Genomic DNA, 18,341 nt, shown 5'->3' with positions numbered 1-18,341 from the left:
GTTCTTAAATAACACATCGGAGTAACTGTAAACAACGCTTAGACATTCTTATCTCTTGATATAGACGTTCTTACCGCTTGATATAGACGTTTTTACCGCTTGATAAAGACGTTCTTACCGCTTGATATAGACGTTCTTACCACTTGATATAGACGTTCTTACCGCTTGATATAGACATTCTTACCGCTTGATATAGACGTTTTTACCGCTTGATATAGACGTTTTTACCGCTTGATAAAGACGTTCTTACCGCTTGATATAGACGTTCTTACCACTTGATATAGACGTTCTTACCGCTTGATATAGACGTTCTTTCCGCTTGATATAGACGTTCTTACCGCTTGATATAGACGTTCATAGCATGGATATTTCCAATATGTTATTTCCTATACACTGATATTGGAAAGTTATGTGTGGCACATGAGTACAATTACTACTTTTTGGCTGCAATCTACCGATTTGAGATTTCAACCAGAGTTCACTATGAATTGTTTAATCTTAGGCAGGTAAACACAGGTACAGAGCTATCGTAATCTTACCCTATGTAAACGTGAACATCAAATTAAAGTGATATGAATCCACTTCGAGAGTATACAGCGCGAAGTTCTAAGATACGTGCACAGAATTAACAAGGTAACGACAACAGCTAAGGTAAATATATAGCACCACCTCATACTAAGTTACTAAGGTGAAAGTGGCATGGAATGGCCACATGCAGAATGACGGCATCGACATTTTGATCCAAACTTATATTACTTACGGTTCAAATTCAGCGAGGTAGGTACATCCATGCACTGGTACATAGAGTAATTAATAATTGTGATATCAGAGTGGGTTCATGATAGAAGCTTGTGCTCTTCCTTTTTTGGATGTCACTTATTTTATTCACACTCTGCTAAAGTAGAGAAAGACTAGTTCTGAAGTCTGCAGTACATATGTGATATTAATGGTAGACTGTCGCCAACAGTTTAACGTATCATGACAAGTACCATATGTGGTTCCGGAAACGCTTCGTATTGCCTCTGGTGTTTGTGGAGCGTCATTATGCACTTAAGTAAAAATGTATTATTTTTATTTCAATTAATGTTTTTTTTCGTTTGTCATTATATCACTGTTTCATTTTGTGTGTTTTCACGTTTTTTGTTTCTTTTTTACTTATTAATATGTGCGGTGTCACTTTGTTACTATTTTATTTATTAGTATGTGTGGTGTCACTTTGTTACTATTTTATTTATTAGTATGTGTGGTGTCACTTTGTTACTATTTTATTTATTAGTATGTGTGGTGTCACTTTGTTACTATTTTATTTATTAGTATGTGTGGTGTCACTTTGTTACTATTTTATTTATTAGTATGTGTGGTGTCACTTTGTTACTATTTTATTTATTAGTATGTGTGGTGTCACTTTGTTACTATTTTATTTATTAGTATGTGTGGTGTCACTTTGTTACTATTTTATTTATTAGTATGTGTGGTGTCACTTTGTTACTATTTTATTTATTAGTATGTGTGGTGTCACTTTGTTACTATTTTATTTATTAGTATGTGTGGTGTCACTTTGTTACTATTTTATTTATTAGTATGTGTGGTGTCACTTTGTTACTATTTTATTTATTAGTATGTGTGGTGTCACTTTGTTACTATTTTATTTATTAGTATGTGTGGTGTCACTTTGTTACTATTTTATTTATTAGTATGTGTGGTGTCACTTTGTTACTATTTTATTTATTAGTATGTGTGGTGTCACTTTGTTACTATTTTATTTATTAGTATGTGTGGTGTCACTTTGTTACTATTTTATTTATTAGTATGTGTGGTGTCACTTTGTTACTATTTTATTTATTAGTATGTGTGGTGTCACTTTGTTACTATTTTATTTATTAGTATGTGTGGTGTCACTTTGTTACTATTTTATTTATTAGTATGTGTGGTGTCACTTTGTTACTATTTTATTTATTAGTATGTGTGGTGTCACTTTGTTACTATTTTATTTATTAGTATGTGTGGTGTCACTTTGTTACTATTTTATTTATTAGTATGTGTGGTGTCACTTTGTTACTATTTTATTTATTAGTATGTGTGGTGTCACTTTGTTACTATTTTATTTATTAGTATGTGTGGTGTCACTTTGTTACTATTTTATTTATTAGTATGTGTGGTGTCACTTTGTTACTATTTTATTTATTAGTATGTGTGGTGTCACTTTGTTACTATTTTATTTATTAGTATGTGTGGTGTCACTTTGTTACTATTTTATTTATTAGTATGTGTGGTGTCACTTTGTTACTATTTTATTTATTAGTATGTGTGGTGTCACTTTGTTACTATTTTATTTATTAGTATGTGTGGTGTCACTTTGTTACTATTTTATTTATTAGTATGTGTGGTGTCACTTTGTTACTATTTTATTTATTAGTATGTGTGGTGTCACTTTGTTACTATTTTATTTATTAGTATGTGTGGTGTCACTTTGTTACTATTTTATTTATTAGTATGTGTGGTGTCACTTTGTTACTATTTTATTTATTAGTATGTGTGGTGTCACTTTGTTACTATTTTATTTATTAGTATGTGTGGTGTCACTTTGTTACTATTTTATTTATTAGTATGTGTGGTGTCACTTTGTTACTATTTTATTTATTAGTATGTGTGGTGTCACTTTGTTACTATTTTATTTATTAGTATGTGTGGTGTCACTTTGTTACTATTTTATTTATTAGTATGTGTGGTGTCACTTTGTTACTATTTTATTTATTAGTATGTGTGGTGTCACTTTGTTACTATTTTATTTATTAGTATGTGTGGTGTCACTTTGTTACTATTTTATTTATTAGTATGTGTGGTGTCACTTTGTTACTATTTTATTTATTAGTATGTGTGGTGTCACTTTGTTACTATTTTATTTATTAGTATGTGTGGTGTCACTTTGTTACTATTTTATTTATTAGTATGTGTGGTGTCACTTTGTTACTATTTTATTTATTAGTATGTGTGGTGTCACTTTGTTACTATTTTATTTATTAGTATGTGTGGTGTCACTTTGTTACTATTTTATTTATTAGTATGTGTGGTGTCACTTTGTTACTATTTTATTTATTAGTATGTGTGGTGTCACTTTGTTACTATTTTATTTATTAGTATGTGTGGTGTCACTTTGTTACTATTTTATTTATTAGTATGTGTGGTGTCACTTTGTTACTATTTTATTTATTAGTATGTGTGGTGTCACTTTGTTACTATTTTATTTATTAGTATGTGTGGTGTCACTTTGTTACTATTTTATTTATTAGTATGTGTGGTGTCACTTTGTTACTATTTTATTTATTAGTATGTGTGGTGTCACTTTGTTACTATTTTATTTATTAGTATGTGTGGTGTCACTTTGTTACTATTTTATTTATTAGTATGTGTGGTGTCACTTTGTTACTATTTTATTTATTAGTATGTGTGGTGTCACTTTGTTACTATTTTATTTATTAGTATGTGTGGTGTCACTTTGTTACTATTTTATTTATTAGTATGTGTGGTGTCACTTTGTTACTATTTTATTTATTAGTATGTGTGGTGTCACTTTGTTACTATTTTATTTATTAGTATGTGTGGTGTCACTTTGTTACTATTTTATTTATTAGTATGTGTGGTGTCACTTTGTTACTATTTTATTTATTAGTATGTGTGGTGTCACTTTGTTACTATTTTATTCATAAGTATGTGTCGTGTCACTTTGTTACTATTTTACTTATTAGTATGTGTGGTGTCACTTTGTTACTATTTTATTTATTAGTATGTGTGGTGTCACATTGTTACTATTTTATTTATAAGTATGTTTGGTGTCACTTTTTTACTATTTAACTTATTAGTATATGTGGTGTCACTTTGTTACTATTTTATTTATTAGTATATGTGGTGTCACTTTGTTACTATTTTATTTATAAGTATGTTTGGTGTCACTTTTTTACTATTTAACTTATTAGTATATGTGGTGTCACTTTGTTACTATTTTATTTATTAGTATGTGTGGTGTCACTTTGTTACTATTTTACGTATAAGTATGTGTGATTTTACTATGTTATTGTTTCTATTTTATTATTTATTTGTCTGTTATCACTGTTATTTTTTTCTATTTTAATCATATGATTTCAACAAAATGTAGATGCACACCTTAAACTTATTTTTCCCAGAATAATATTGCACTTTTGGTATTTGTCTGGACAAACTTACAGTTTTTTGGAAGGAGAGGTTCAAAGGGATACACGTTATATTCAAGATGGACGCTAAGCCCCCTGGTTGGCCGAGACAATTTCGGTTATACCTCGAGGTCTTCGGACCCGATTTTGTTGAAACTTTTGTTGAGGTCCACTCAAATTCTATCCTCAATCCCATTTCCATCACTCATAGGATTTATTGTAACCTTGGTGTTTGTATTTACTCGCAAGTTTTACAAACTTCTTGACAACATATTACGCTTGCAATGTGAGGGGAAAAGTATGGATATGGCTTACAGTTATAGTTGTTTCTATATTGTGTGGTGTCATTTTAATATTGTTTGAATATTACTTTAAATTCATAAGAGAACCAGGGCAATCATTACTGCGTGGGATAAGAATATCCGCTATTTATTTGTTGACTAAGGCGTCTGTTTCGTTGCAATATAATTTTGAGGAAAGGGAATGAAGGATGGTGATTGGGGAGGGGCCAGGAAAGCAATGTTATGTAGCCAGACAGATGGTAAAATCGCTTTTCAAAAGTTTGTTAGATTTAATAAGACAAGTATAAAGCTGTAGTCGCACGAAAACTACTACGACAGTCTCATAGGATATGGTAATTAAGTTTCATCGTGTGCAAGGCGGTGTGCTCCATCATTAGTAGTGTCCAGACTGACACATCACCAAGCTCCTGTAAACAATATAATTAAAGTATTCAATAGCATGCACAGACGTGGTAAAAAGAGTCAACAATTATGCTGCCGGGGTTTGGTCGAACCATTTACTGACATGGTTTCCTGCGTGTAGTAAACAGTATTCTGATTACGTTTTTGCATGCTACTGAATGACTTCGGTATATTTTTTACAGTACACGTGCCAACATTTATTGAAAGTCTTACTTCATGTAAACAACCACTTCTGAAAACAAATAATTATTTTACAATGTCATAGTATGATATAGTAAAGGCGATATTGCAATCGTTAGTTGGATTTATTTTCGTAGAACTACCCGAAAATGTAGATAATAAAAATGAGATTTATTTTTGATAATGTTCCAATTATAATAACGCAAGTTTCCCATTGCATTTTGTTCTCTTAGACATACGGTATAATGCTGAACGCACTATTAAAACCTCCTACTCTCTAACACTCGTGATACTACGGAGGTTAATATACTATATGTCATTACCGCTGCCTTAATGTATACTATATTATGCAAATTCACATTTGTTAAACATATCTTGTTTTGAATTGATGTTTTGCTCTTTGATGACGCGCAACCACAGTTTGCCTATCGTCTTCAAATTGGATAAAGATATACACAAGGACTTTTTTTTCGTGAATACCTGTTCTGGCATGGTGTTAAATTATGTCAAGCGTAGCATGATAAGGCTACGCCATGGTTGATTGATGTGTGTATTCCAAATGAGATATATACACATGTCCAAGGACATTAGAGTCAACCCCTTATAACTAGATATTAATATAATGATAACTAGTAGGACTGACATGACGTGAGAATGCCTCGATGATCGGTGTAATGGTATTGATATTGTAATGCCTGATCTATTTCAATGCTTTAATATAGATGTTGGGATATACCTTTTAAGGATGAGTGGCTGTATGGAGGATTACAAATGATAACTCAACTACAGATGAACATGTTGGATGGTTTATGTTACGCAGGGGCAGTAATGGACTGTAAGTGAAGATGCTGACACAGCCGGACAAAGGATGGGCGTGGGTAGTGATGGTCGCCTCCTTTTTCATACATTGCTTAAATGCAGGTATGCTTTACGGTACAGGGATAATACAGGTTGCCCTGCTCGAAAGATTCCAGAAGGGGCTAGCTGTAACGTCATGGGCAGGTGCTATTTACATCTTCCTGATGTTTGGAGCAGGTAAAAATACAAATATCTATGCTTGTAAGACATAAATAGTAATAATGTTATATTCTGAAACCAATATCAATTTCATAATACAATACACGAGGGAATGCATTAAAATACAATAACAAAAATATTGAACAGATTTTTGATATACTAAACTAGCAGTTATCACTATAGTTAACCTCATCTTCAAAGTTAGGTTAAACGTGAGTAAGATATATGGATCAATAATACAATGATAAGGAAAAAAAATAAAAATATTAAGGAAAGTTTGTCATGACCTATTAATTCAGAATGATTAAACTGATGGTACAAAGGTACATATAAAACTACAAAGTTAATTGATTCTTCTGATCACTGATGGGGTTGATACAAGCAAACATCCGCCTATGGCAAGCCAAGTTGTCATTTATGCATGGAGCAATGTTGATCCAGTACTTAACCAAATTATATAAGATATCTTATTTAATTATATAAGATATCTTATATACTTTATGAGATATCTTATATACTTTATAAGATATCTTATATAATAAATGAGATATCTTATATATTTTATAAGATATCTTATATACCTTTCTTTATAAGATATCTCATAAAAGATATAAGATATCTTATAAAGAAAATTAAATGAGATATCTTATATCTTTTAGAAGATATCTTATATAATATATAAGATATCTTATAAACAAAATGAAATGAGATATCTTATATAACTCGGTTATAAGATATCTTATAACGAACGAGATTTGAATTTGAGATAATAAACCCTCCTCCACAGCGCTCGGTAAAGCATTAAATCGAAAGCCTTAGTTTCGTACGTATCTCTTAACCGGAAATGAAGTATGTGAAAGTGAAAGTAGGAGTTTAATGCCACCAAATAGGTCTGGTTATAGCGGTATTAACATTATTTTAAAAGGTTAAGCTTTATAAAGTAGATGGGGGGTAAGTGGTGGAGAAATGGATGTTCCTATGTATTTCATAACTGAAGGAAAACGATCCTACTGCATGTATTACTTACAATTTATTCATTAAAATGTTTTATCTTGATTTTCTTCACGGATTTCCTCTAAATGTTTTTAAAGAAATTTGATAAAATTGTAATATTACCCGTACAAATTCACAGACAGGTAATTGACATTAAACATATTAGGAACATTTATTAATTGTTTCGGCTGCTTATCACAGACCGCATTAAAGCCATTTTGGTCTCTGTGGAGTATAACATATAGATAGACATGGGGACATTTTTTTTTATTTACTGTTTCAGACTGGTCATACACCTGTATTTATTATCACAGACAGGCTATGTATCTTTAATTATATTGTTTCAGATAAAATTGTTTTAACTATCACAGACATTAAAGAACATACTTATGTATTTGTAATTCTATGTTCTATCAATATACTGTAATGTAAGGAACATTAATTCATTGTTTCAAACTGGTTATAAACTTGTATTTACTTATACTATTACAGACAAGAAGTAATATTTCATTATTTGATACATATGTATACAGATAAGTGATATTTCATCATCAGGTGCATGTTCTTTAAAGTCTTTGAGATATTGATCACTTATAAGATATATTTTGTAGAGATACAATTGTATTTTGTGACCTAAAAGGCATTTCACACAAGCCAGATACATGGTAACACTTACAGCATGTCTGTAGTAGTAATTACATGTGTAATACCTGTCTGTGATAGTATATACATGTGTAATACCTGTCTGTGATAATATATGCATGTGTAATAACTGTCTATAGTAGTAATTACATGTGTATTACCTGTCTGTGATAGTATATACATGTGTAATACCTGTCTGTGATAGTAAATGCATGTGTATGATCTGTCTGTGGTAGTAAATACATGTGCAATACCTGTCTGTGATAGTATATTCATGTGTAATACATGTATGTAGTAGTACATGTTTAATACCTGTCTGTAGTAGTATTTATGTGTAATACCTATCTGTGATAGTATATGCATGTGTAGTACCTGTCTGTAGTTGTAATTACATGTGTAATACCTATCTGTGATAATATATACATGTGTAATACCTGTCTGTAGTAGTAACTACATGTGTAATACCTATCTGTGATAATATATACATGTGTAATACCTGTCAGTAGTAGTAACTACATGTGTTATACCTGGATGTAGTAATATATATATATATAATATATTGCTGAGCATCAAAACTTGGATACACTTTTGTTAGAAAGACTTGTCCTAACTCAGTGCCTCTTGTTTATTATAAAACACAACAAAGATATCTTTATAAAGAAATATTGAGAAGGTTATATAATGATTTGTATACAGATTATACAAACTAGTAAACAGGGTAAATAAGAAGTGGTTTACAGAGTATATAAAGAATGGTATATAGAGAGTGGTATACAGGGTACATAAAAAGTCCTTATTTATTTAGTAAGGGTATCCTCTATAATACAGCCTCATTGCATAAGGTACCTGTATTTATCATCTCTATTATATATAGTGTATTGACTCATTTTCCAGAAGATACAATGTACATGATACAAAGTATATACATGGTATATTTCCGGTAAAGAGGAAAATAAGACATTTCATCTTCAAAAACCTGTAATTGTAGCATATCTCAGGTCTGAAAAAAACAGAGGCAAATCAGTCACTGGGCCAGAGCATTTGGGTGCCAATAGAGGAAGTTTGGGTGTAAAGATAATTAAGATCCCCCACCATGTAACCATCTGAATACATCCATGCTTACATGATTGGCGCCAGGGTCCTGCCCTGCCACAAGGGGCTTATAGTCCCCAAATTTTACATGAAATCAGTAAAGATCCCATCCAAATGCTGCTGGGCATGCAGAGGAAAAACACTCATGATACCAAGATAGTCCCTAATGGAGCCCACCCCATCCCTGAGGACTTACTCCTTCAGTCATAACATGGAAATTGTTGAGATCCCCAAGCTGATATTTCCTGTATGGTAAGAGGTAATCAACAACTTTTAATGAAAAATATTATTCCAGGTGAGCTATTAATAATGTGCCTGTGCTTCTTGTTCTTGAGAGGCCACAATAAGGGAACATAAATGGGAAACTCCAGCACAAGCAAACATGTTATATTTCCTGTGCATGCAATCAATATGAACCAATATCAGACAACTATTATAAAGATGAGGTACCTTACCTACAGAGAATATGGACCTTACATATACCTCATGTATATGTGCATGCATACAAGATGTACTTGATGTATAGGTGTAATCTGATGTATAGAAGGTATATATATACCTGATGCATGGAAGGTGTATATATATACCTGACCTATAGGAGGTGTATACCTGATGTATAGAAGGTATATATACCTGATGCATGGAAGGTGTATACCTGACCTATAGGAGGTGTATACATGATGTATAGAAGGTATATATACCTGATGCATGGAAGGTGTATACCTGACCTATAGGAGGTGTATACATGATGTATAGAAGGTATATACCTGATGTTTAGAAGGTGTATATCTGATGTATATGAGGTGTATATCTTAAGGTTTTTTTTATCAATTGTCGCCCTTTTACTCTTGGGGAGGGGATACATTTACATGATGTGATCATGTGGACGCTAAGGGCCTGAGGGGCGGAGCCAAAAGGGGCCAAAATAGCTCAAACAATAATTGTCTACTTCCAGATCCAGATATGTTAAAAAACCTTCTCATGGATGGAAATATCCTGATGTGCTTAATCAAAATGTGAATTTCACAACCCCTTGGGTACTAATTCCTCCCTGGTGAGGGGCAAAATTCCCTGCTATACATATATATATATGTAATTTTTATTTTTGACATATCACAACAACAAATAACAATTGCATTACAACTCAGGTGACCTGTTAGGCCCATGGGGCTCTTGTTTTAAAGTACTGTATTAGTTGGATGTGTTGATATTGGCTTCCACTAATAATCCCACTACTTACCTATAATTAGATGTGGGTTACAGGGACATGTCACATGCTTATTAAGTGTGCTGCAAAATATATATATATACTGTGATGCCCATTCATTATATATAATATCTTCCATTGTATATATAAACGAGTACCTGGTAGTATTTGACATGTCCCTATAGACTTAAGGTTATGGAATTATGCACTATAGAAATATTCAAATTTCAAATATTTCATATCAATATGGATTGAGTGTCGGTGCTATATATTTAAAAAAAAAACTGTTCAAAACAGTTGATTCTCAAACAGAATTTGTTCTGTATCAAAAAAAAAAATGTTTTTGGGCTGAAATATCTATCCTAGATGTTATTATTAAAAAGAGTTATACAATACTTATCCACAAGTTTTTGAGTCTTGAACCCAAATGTTAAGCACATGTATCAGTAAACTGAATATTTCTCTTGGAATCTGCTTCAAACTTTGGGGGAAAAGTCCTATTTGTACCATATGCTCCCCTGAGTGATAAAATTAATTTGGAAAAGGAACTGAAATACAAGACATTCTTCATTTTTGAAATTATATCTAAGTTCCCTAAGTTTATGATCTAGTGCCAGTCACTTTTCATAAATAAAGATGATGAGATTAATTTAATATAATAAAATAACCTTGCTATAGTGATATGTACACATATATAGTATAAATATATTTTATTATGAATTTTTTCTTGGACTTAAAATTAACCTAGAGAGGTCAAGTTAGATCAAATGTAAAAATAAGCAGTTAATGTCCTGGGTATAATAAATTGTATTTCATTATAAATATTCTTCGTGTATTTTAGATTTGCTTATATCTGGTAGATTGCAAGATTCTATACCACCAGGTCTAAATTAACATATAGGACAGTCTTTGAAAAATGGGACAAAATCTAAACAAGCTACTTGGGGTGGGCGACTCACTGAGGGTAGGTTAACTAATTTGATTGGTTTGGAAGAACACTGAACAGATGTACATGTCCTTTACCTGTTAACTCACAAAATACATGAACACAAACTTTAAACCATGAATTTATAACACAGGAAAATCAGCAGAAATCAATAAATTTTGCTTACAACAAAGAAGACAAGTGATGTGAATGATAAATGTTGAATCAACTAACTCAGCTTAGCTTTCTGACATCAACTATAAGACAAGACCTCATTAATAATATAAACCAAACCCCTCCCCCCTCCCCAAATCAAACCAAACTAGAATTCTTCAACGAGGCTGTGTACGAAAAATAACATAAATCAAGATGAATTTTAAAATCTCACTTTATATTTGAGTATGTGGTGACTGATTATGACAATATTTCTGCGCTCTTACCGAGTTTGGCATCATTACACCTTCACAATATAAATCCTCAGCAAACTACTTTCATTTGTCTCATTCTGGTTGAAAATGACGTACAACAGATTAATAAATGACAGTGATTCTCACTAATAAGAACTATATCTAAACCTTTGGATTTTAGGCCAACGAAACTAAATTGTCATTTGAATAAATAAACATGTAGCAACTTCACAGACATTTTCTAAGTTCTCAATGGCTCTTTAGAACACTCGAGTTTCTTTCGGAAAAGTTTATAACTCTGGATTATTCCAGCCATTTTAGAATATATTAATGTGTGATTCCTAACACTAATATTTTAAAATGTATGCGTAAATATAATAATTAATATTTGAATATATCAACTAAAATTCTATATTGGTGTTAGTTATACTTCCTGTTGAAAAATAAGCTAGTTTTACACAGCTCCCGTTTATCGGACTCGTGATCTAAGTACAACGGGAGCAGTCATTTTCAAACATTTCTTCTTTGTCGGTCTCGCGAGAGTCTCGTTCTTTATAAGATATCTCATAAACTTTTCTTTATAAGATATCTTATATCTTTTATGAGATATCTTATATAATATATAAGATATCTTATAAAGAAAATTAATTGAGATATCTTATAAAAGATATAAGATATCTTATATATTATATAAGATATCTTATAAAAGATATAAGATATCTTATAAAGAAAAGTTTATGAGATATCTTATATCTTTTATAAGATATCTTATATCTTTTACAAGATATCTTATAAAGTATATAAGATATCTTATAAAAGATATAAGATATCTCATAAACTTAAAATAAGATATCTTATATGTTTATAAGATATCTCATATGTTTATAAGATATCTTATATGTTTATAAGATATCTCATATGTTTATAAGATATCTTATATAATATATAAGATATCTTATATAATATATGAGATATCTTATATAATTTGGTTAAGTACTGGATCAACATTGCTCCATGAATAAATGACAACTTGGCTTGCCATATCCGCCACCCAGTACAATTAATCGGCATTAACAGATCACTCGAAAACCCAAAATCTCATCGTCGATTGGGACAAAGCCAAAATAACAAAAAGAGAACAACATACAAAAACGAGACAAATCAAAGTAGTTATCAACATTAGGAAAACTCAAAACATGAACGGAGACGAGGGGGGACACCATGGCGAACTGAGTCATTTGTATGATCTGAGACTGAAATAGCAGGGGAGGGGGCTAGATCTATACTCTACCTATAAACTCTTCAGTAGAGTGTGCATACGATTTCTATCAATAGGCGAAACGTCACGGGTCGAGTGACATAAGAAATACATTTTCTTCACATCGTTGTACACGTAAACAATACAAATTGCTTACTCCGTCTAAGCTTCTAAGCGTCTAAGGGACCAGTCGGTCTTAAACGTTGCGACACGTTTATTGGGAACATTATTTGTGTATAACGTGAAACTTTGATATTAATATTTCTGAACTGATGAATAGCAGGCACAAACAAGTGATTTAAAGATAAAATAAAGTGATAGAATTTCCAATGAGCTAGGACATTATTATATCAACGTTAATACGCTAATGTGACGTCTAACGAGAGACTTAAATTGCTGCGATTATTACTGATCCACTACTTGGATAGTCTACTATAGCTGAAGTCAACATGCCCCAATACTATATTGAATCCTCTAATGTCAGAACAGACTCTTCATCTGACGTCAGTTCTAACAAGTCATTAACGTTTTCCAATTTTGAACCCATTTATGTCAAATCTCCCTAGCTGTAGCTGCCGTCAGCTCTTACAAGACAATTGGCATATAACATCTTCAGTAGTTGTTGGGAGACACGCTCTTCAAAAGATTCTCCATTCATTCATCTTTAAGTAGGTAATTGTTTATCACGCGCGTGCCTTATCATAATGGTCAGTAAATAAAATAGTTCGTAGAGTAAGTGTAGCTTTAGGGCAATAAGACGTTTGTGCCGTCGTTCATCACTTCACGGCAACATCTGGTTGTATACACACCATAGTTTTACTCCTCACCGTAATAATAGCGTACACTCGTAATTAACCACGTGGATATGTAACATATGAAGTGATCATAACCTCCCAATAATAATTGAACAGAGGTATTAAGCATGATATATCTCTAATTGTTCAGCGAGCAATAAAAGTTCACAGCACGTGTTGTCAAATAACGCTGAAAGAATACGCTATAGATGGGTAAATGATGAAGATACAGATAGTTATTCATCTACATATTGTTTTGCCCTCCTGAGACGAACATTGGATACATGCTTCTGTCAATTATTTTTTTATATATCTACTCATACCAGGTACAGGAATGATTACTAAACTTCATATTTAACTGCAAGATATGCCTAAATACAGAATCATTTAGTATGTTAAAAGCGGCCGCACTAAAAGGCTACATTAACCAATCAACTGAAAGTATTCAAAAGAAACTGTTCCTGTAACGCTGCTTATTTTCGTGTGAGTCGATTTCAACATCGTCTTGTATTTATTCAAACTACAACTATACATATTTTGAATATCTCGTTTACAAACAAACGACAACGAAACATTCTATGATTTATGATTTTGGTTGCAAATCCACGAAATGCTTTATCAACGAAATTGATACTTTACAGCAAAAAAGGATATAGAGGATGATGCACTTTTCCCGATGTCCACCTTCCTATGTTGATTAAAAAGATGAAAATGAATCTATGGGTCTATATGTTTTATCTTATTAAACAGTTACCGACAGAATGCAAAATTAATAACAAAATGTTAAATAGATCACAAACTCGATAAAACTAAGAACAAATGAATTATTAACATGAATAAGCTTAAAAACCAACAAGGAAATCGAGAGGAAGTGTTCCGAAAGAGTAAGCGTCTTCTTCATCATGGATGACAAGTTGAAATTTAGGTCAAATCCAAGTAATGTCATGTCCTCAAAGCAGGACCCGGGGTAGTGACAACGAAGTAACCAATATCAGTTTTATTAATATCATATTGCAGTGTACATTGTATTTGGATGATTCTTGTGATGCCTAAAGTATACTTTAATCGTTTCATGTAGGACTGATTGGCAGTGTGCTAATTAACCAGTTCAGCTGTCGAGTGGCGTTCCTAGTGGGGTCGGTGATTATGACGTCAGGACTTCTGGCAAGCTCATTTGCAGAATCGTTGGAAGTCCTCATTATATCGTACGGTTTCACAGCAGGTAATAAAGTGGATAACTTGACGTGTTTGTGACGTGTGTGCTCGACTCTGACGTGCTGACTTTATGTTCGCACATTGTTAGTATTTGAGCGAAGGAAACGGATTAGTTTTCGAAATTTGTTTACGGATCAATTTGTTTGTCTAATTGTATAAAAATCATAATGTACTAAGTTTCATTAATTCAGTTCTTATCGAATATTGTCTTCCCAAGTGAAAGGGAAATGTTTCGTTAATCAAATGCACATTTCATATTGCTTTTTCATCTTAACCGAAAATGATTTTATACGTTACAATGTGATAGTTACAGCTCACTGGAAACTATTGCGATATGCATGGAAAAACATATGTGACGAGTTAGATGTTTTATTTTGGCTGTGTTCAGTAGCCATTTTGTAGTTCTACCACCTTAGGTATTTTAACACTATACATGTAAGTGCATATAACGCATAGAGTTCTCTGTAAGTACCCAGCGTTATCTTCCTTGCTCCTGTTTTGTTTGACAGGTCTAGGCTCTGGAATCGTATTCACAAGTGGTATTGTGGTTGTTGGCCTTAACTTTCAGAAGAAGAGAAGCGTGGCTACAGGATTCGCCTCGTGCGGAGCAGGTGCAGGAGCGTTCATATTCCCACCCCTTATCCAGCTAGCCCGAGAAGAATATGGTGACAGTGGATTCTTTATCCTGTTAGCAGGAATGGCTCTTAACATCTCTGTGTTCGGATCGCTTTGCTTCCCGTCATATTTAGAATTCAACAAAAATGCCCCAGAAATGACAGCATCAACCTTATCCTTATCTCTTCACAGCTTAACAAAACGACAACACTTTTGTAAACTGATATCCCTCTTAAGGAATCTACCTTTTGTTTGCATATGTCTTAGTCAGCTTGCCAGTCATATTGGAATTTACATGATGTATGTCCATATTCCCAATTTTGCTATTTTGCAAGGATCTACCGATGCCCAGGCCTCCATCTTGCTTTCCGTCAGTGGGATTATGAATTGTGTGTCACGTCTGCTAGTCGGAATGGCCGGAAACGCTGATAACATTTCCAACATTGTGTTGTATTTCGGCACTTTTGGTATGTTAGGGATCTCTACAGTGCTATTCCCTCTATATGGTAATACTTATATTGGTCAGATAACTTACTCAGTAATTTTGGGGACGTATTCAGGAAGTTGCTATGTCTTGTTGAGTACAATTACTACAGAGATGGTTGGCATTGAATTCCTTGTATCAGCATTTGGAATCGCGATGATTTTTACCGGCTTTGGGACACTCATGGGCCCACCACTTGCAGGTAGGTTTTATAGCCGAAGATTCATTTTAACATCAGACAATCGTTTTTTGTTGGTGTAACGTTTGTAAGTAACAATCACAATTTATATTAAAATCAGTTTCAAGCGTTAAAAATAAATACATATTTTTCAAATTCACGTTGTTTTGAAGATGAAATTTGTTTTCATTTGTTGTTAGCGATTTGTTCTTATCTAAAAGACAAATATGTGTACAGATTTCGTGAATTGCTTTCTATAACTCATTGCAACCTGTAAATAACAAGAAACAACAAACTTGATGTATATTCAAAAATAACAATTGTCCAATCGATTTTACACTTAGTGTTTTCACTGAAAACAAAAGTTATTAAATGAAAGTGAAAATATTGGACAAGATTTCAATTCAAAAAGTGATAGAAGGTATTAGTAATGAATGAATGGTGATTTTTCCTGAAAATGCTATTTTTAGCCTTCATAGGTGCTGATAATGTAACATTGTATCTCAATGACAGGGTTTATAGTGGACGGCGGAGGGACCTACGAATTATCCTTCACTTTAGCAGGTAAATATACAGTTTGTGTCAAATACGTAAAAAATTATAGAAGAAGGACATGATAAAAACCCTCATTTAGCAAGTAGATATACTAGTATTGTCGTCTTTATTATAAATTAATATTTTGTTTATTATTCTTATTTTTTGTAATTACTCCAATATATGCAGAAACACATTATTTAAAATATATCTTAAAGCAACAATAGAGAAGAGGTACGGGTTTGGGGAGGTGTTTATAATTAGAAATTGTTCTGTTACATTAAACAGTATGTTTTTCATTGCTCAGTTTAATATTACATGAACAAAACACATTAGAAACTTTTCAGATGAATTACAATGTATTATAAACGCGTTTTCCACTGATAGTTCAAGATTCGAATTGAAATATTTGCTTATTAAACAGTACCACGTCTATCCGTAGAACTACACGCTTTATAAATATTAATTAACATTCAATTATGTTTCCGTTGTTCTTCAGGTTGCTGTATACTACTGGCAGCTGTATTAGGAATAGCCGCAGAGGTGTTCCGGAGGATATACTACCCTGATGAAGTGGTTTGGATAAAAGATCGAAAAACATTGAAGCCTCACGAGAACCACAGTCTTCACACAGAGCTAATACCACAGCAAAAAGCCAATACACTTAATCTCTATCATAAGGAAAACAGTTCACACGAAGTTATGTTACCACTACAAACAGATCATAAAATTTACACACATGAACACGAAACAGGCTGCATTCATTAAGCGTTAACATCACAACAAACATACCATAAACTGTTTGTATTTTGCACATTAACAAGAGAAAACCTCACTACAAACAAAACTTATAGCACTTGAAAAAGGAAGCACTACATACAGAACATAATAATAAATACAGTAATAAATTATTTCTCGATTTAAATGTCACATTCCATTACAAAAGAAATGATTGCAGATGCAACTTATTTTCAGATGCATGTTATTCTTATTGTGGATGAGTAAAGAGCTTGTTACTATTCCTAAATATATAATAATACGTATTTAGGAAAATGAAGTTGCCTTTTGGTACGTTATCGTTATTTTCTGGTATTCTATTGTTACGTATACTGGAACATTATTGTTGCTTTCTGCTGCATTATTGATACAATGAGTTATAAAATGTACATTTTCGTTACTAATTGGTATATTAAAGTAAGTATTTGATGGTTAATAGTACTCTAGTGTCTGTTATTATTACTTACTTGTATATTTTAGTTACTTTCGCTTCACATACTCGAAAACAGATTACGTTCAATTGGTACACTGCCCAATCTTGAGTTTATACAGAAACGGATACCTCATAACGAAAAACAATAAAAAAGTACCATGGCACAACAAACTAGACTAAAATCAGCACACAAGACGAAAAGACAAAAGGGGAATATGTGGAGAAACTGAAGCACACGAAAAAAACATCCTGAACCCCCGCGAAAACAGAGGTAACTCCAGATGTCACGGAAAATTGAGCGTTTCGTAGACTTTGTTAATCGTCTGTGATGATGTTTCAAGTAAGTCAAGGAAATTACGTAGTCATAAATGGTCTAAGGCATAGTTCATTTTCTATTATCATACACAAAAGTGGCATATATTCCCTATGTCCTATCTAATTATACATACTCTTAATAAACAAAAAAACGAAGAGAACAGGACATGTCCCGAAGTCTGCAACGTATGGTTTAAGAGTGCTTTTTCATTTTCGCGTTTGGAATTTTGGTGCTGGAGACTTTTAATGTCTTCCTTTTTTTGTTTCGTCTTCTCGCGATTCCTGTTGCTCCCTATTCACATCAAATCTACATTCTGAACGTTGGTTATCATGTTTATATCACTCTCATTAGTTTATTTTTAAATTAAAAAAGTTAAAGGTAAA

General features: G+C 32.5%; 1 protein-coding gene across 4 annotated transcripts; it reads left to right on the top strand.

The window, feature by feature from the left end:
* The first annotated feature begins 584 nt into the window (after positions 1–584).
* LOC110463946 (monocarboxylate transporter 9-like) lies at positions 585–17,659 on the top strand. Of its 4 annotated transcripts, none has more exons than XM_021518912.1 (6): positions 585–651; positions 5,892–6,106; positions 14,485–14,628; positions 15,131–15,922; positions 16,412–16,462; positions 16,932–17,659. In XM_021518912.1, the coding sequence occupies exons 2-6, from the start codon at positions 5,917–5,919 to the stop codon at positions 17,198–17,200; spliced, it is 1,446 nt and encodes a 481-aa protein (XP_021374587.1). In that variant the 5' UTR covers positions 585–651; positions 5,892–5,916; the 3' UTR covers positions 17,201–17,659. The 4 variants fall into 4 exon arrangements, with proteins under 4 accessions (XP_021374587.1, XP_021374586.1, XP_021374589.1 ...); XM_021518911.1 differs by lacking the exon at positions 585–651 and adding an exon at positions 659–777; XM_021518914.1 differs by lacking the exon at positions 585–651 and adding an exon at positions 861–1,062.
* Positions 17,660–18,341: the final 682 nt, after the last annotated feature.

Source organism: Mizuhopecten yessoensis, unplaced genomic scaffold (genome assembly GCF_002113885.1).
Source record: "Mizuhopecten yessoensis strain PY_sf001 unplaced genomic scaffold, ASM211388v2 scaffold10947, whole genome shotgun sequence".
Classification (NCBI taxonomy): domain Eukaryota; kingdom Metazoa; phylum Mollusca; class Bivalvia; order Pectinida; family Pectinidae; genus Mizuhopecten; species Mizuhopecten yessoensis.
The sequence above is the reverse complement of the archived record's forward strand: the minus strand, read 5'-3'. Positions and strand labels throughout refer to the sequence as shown.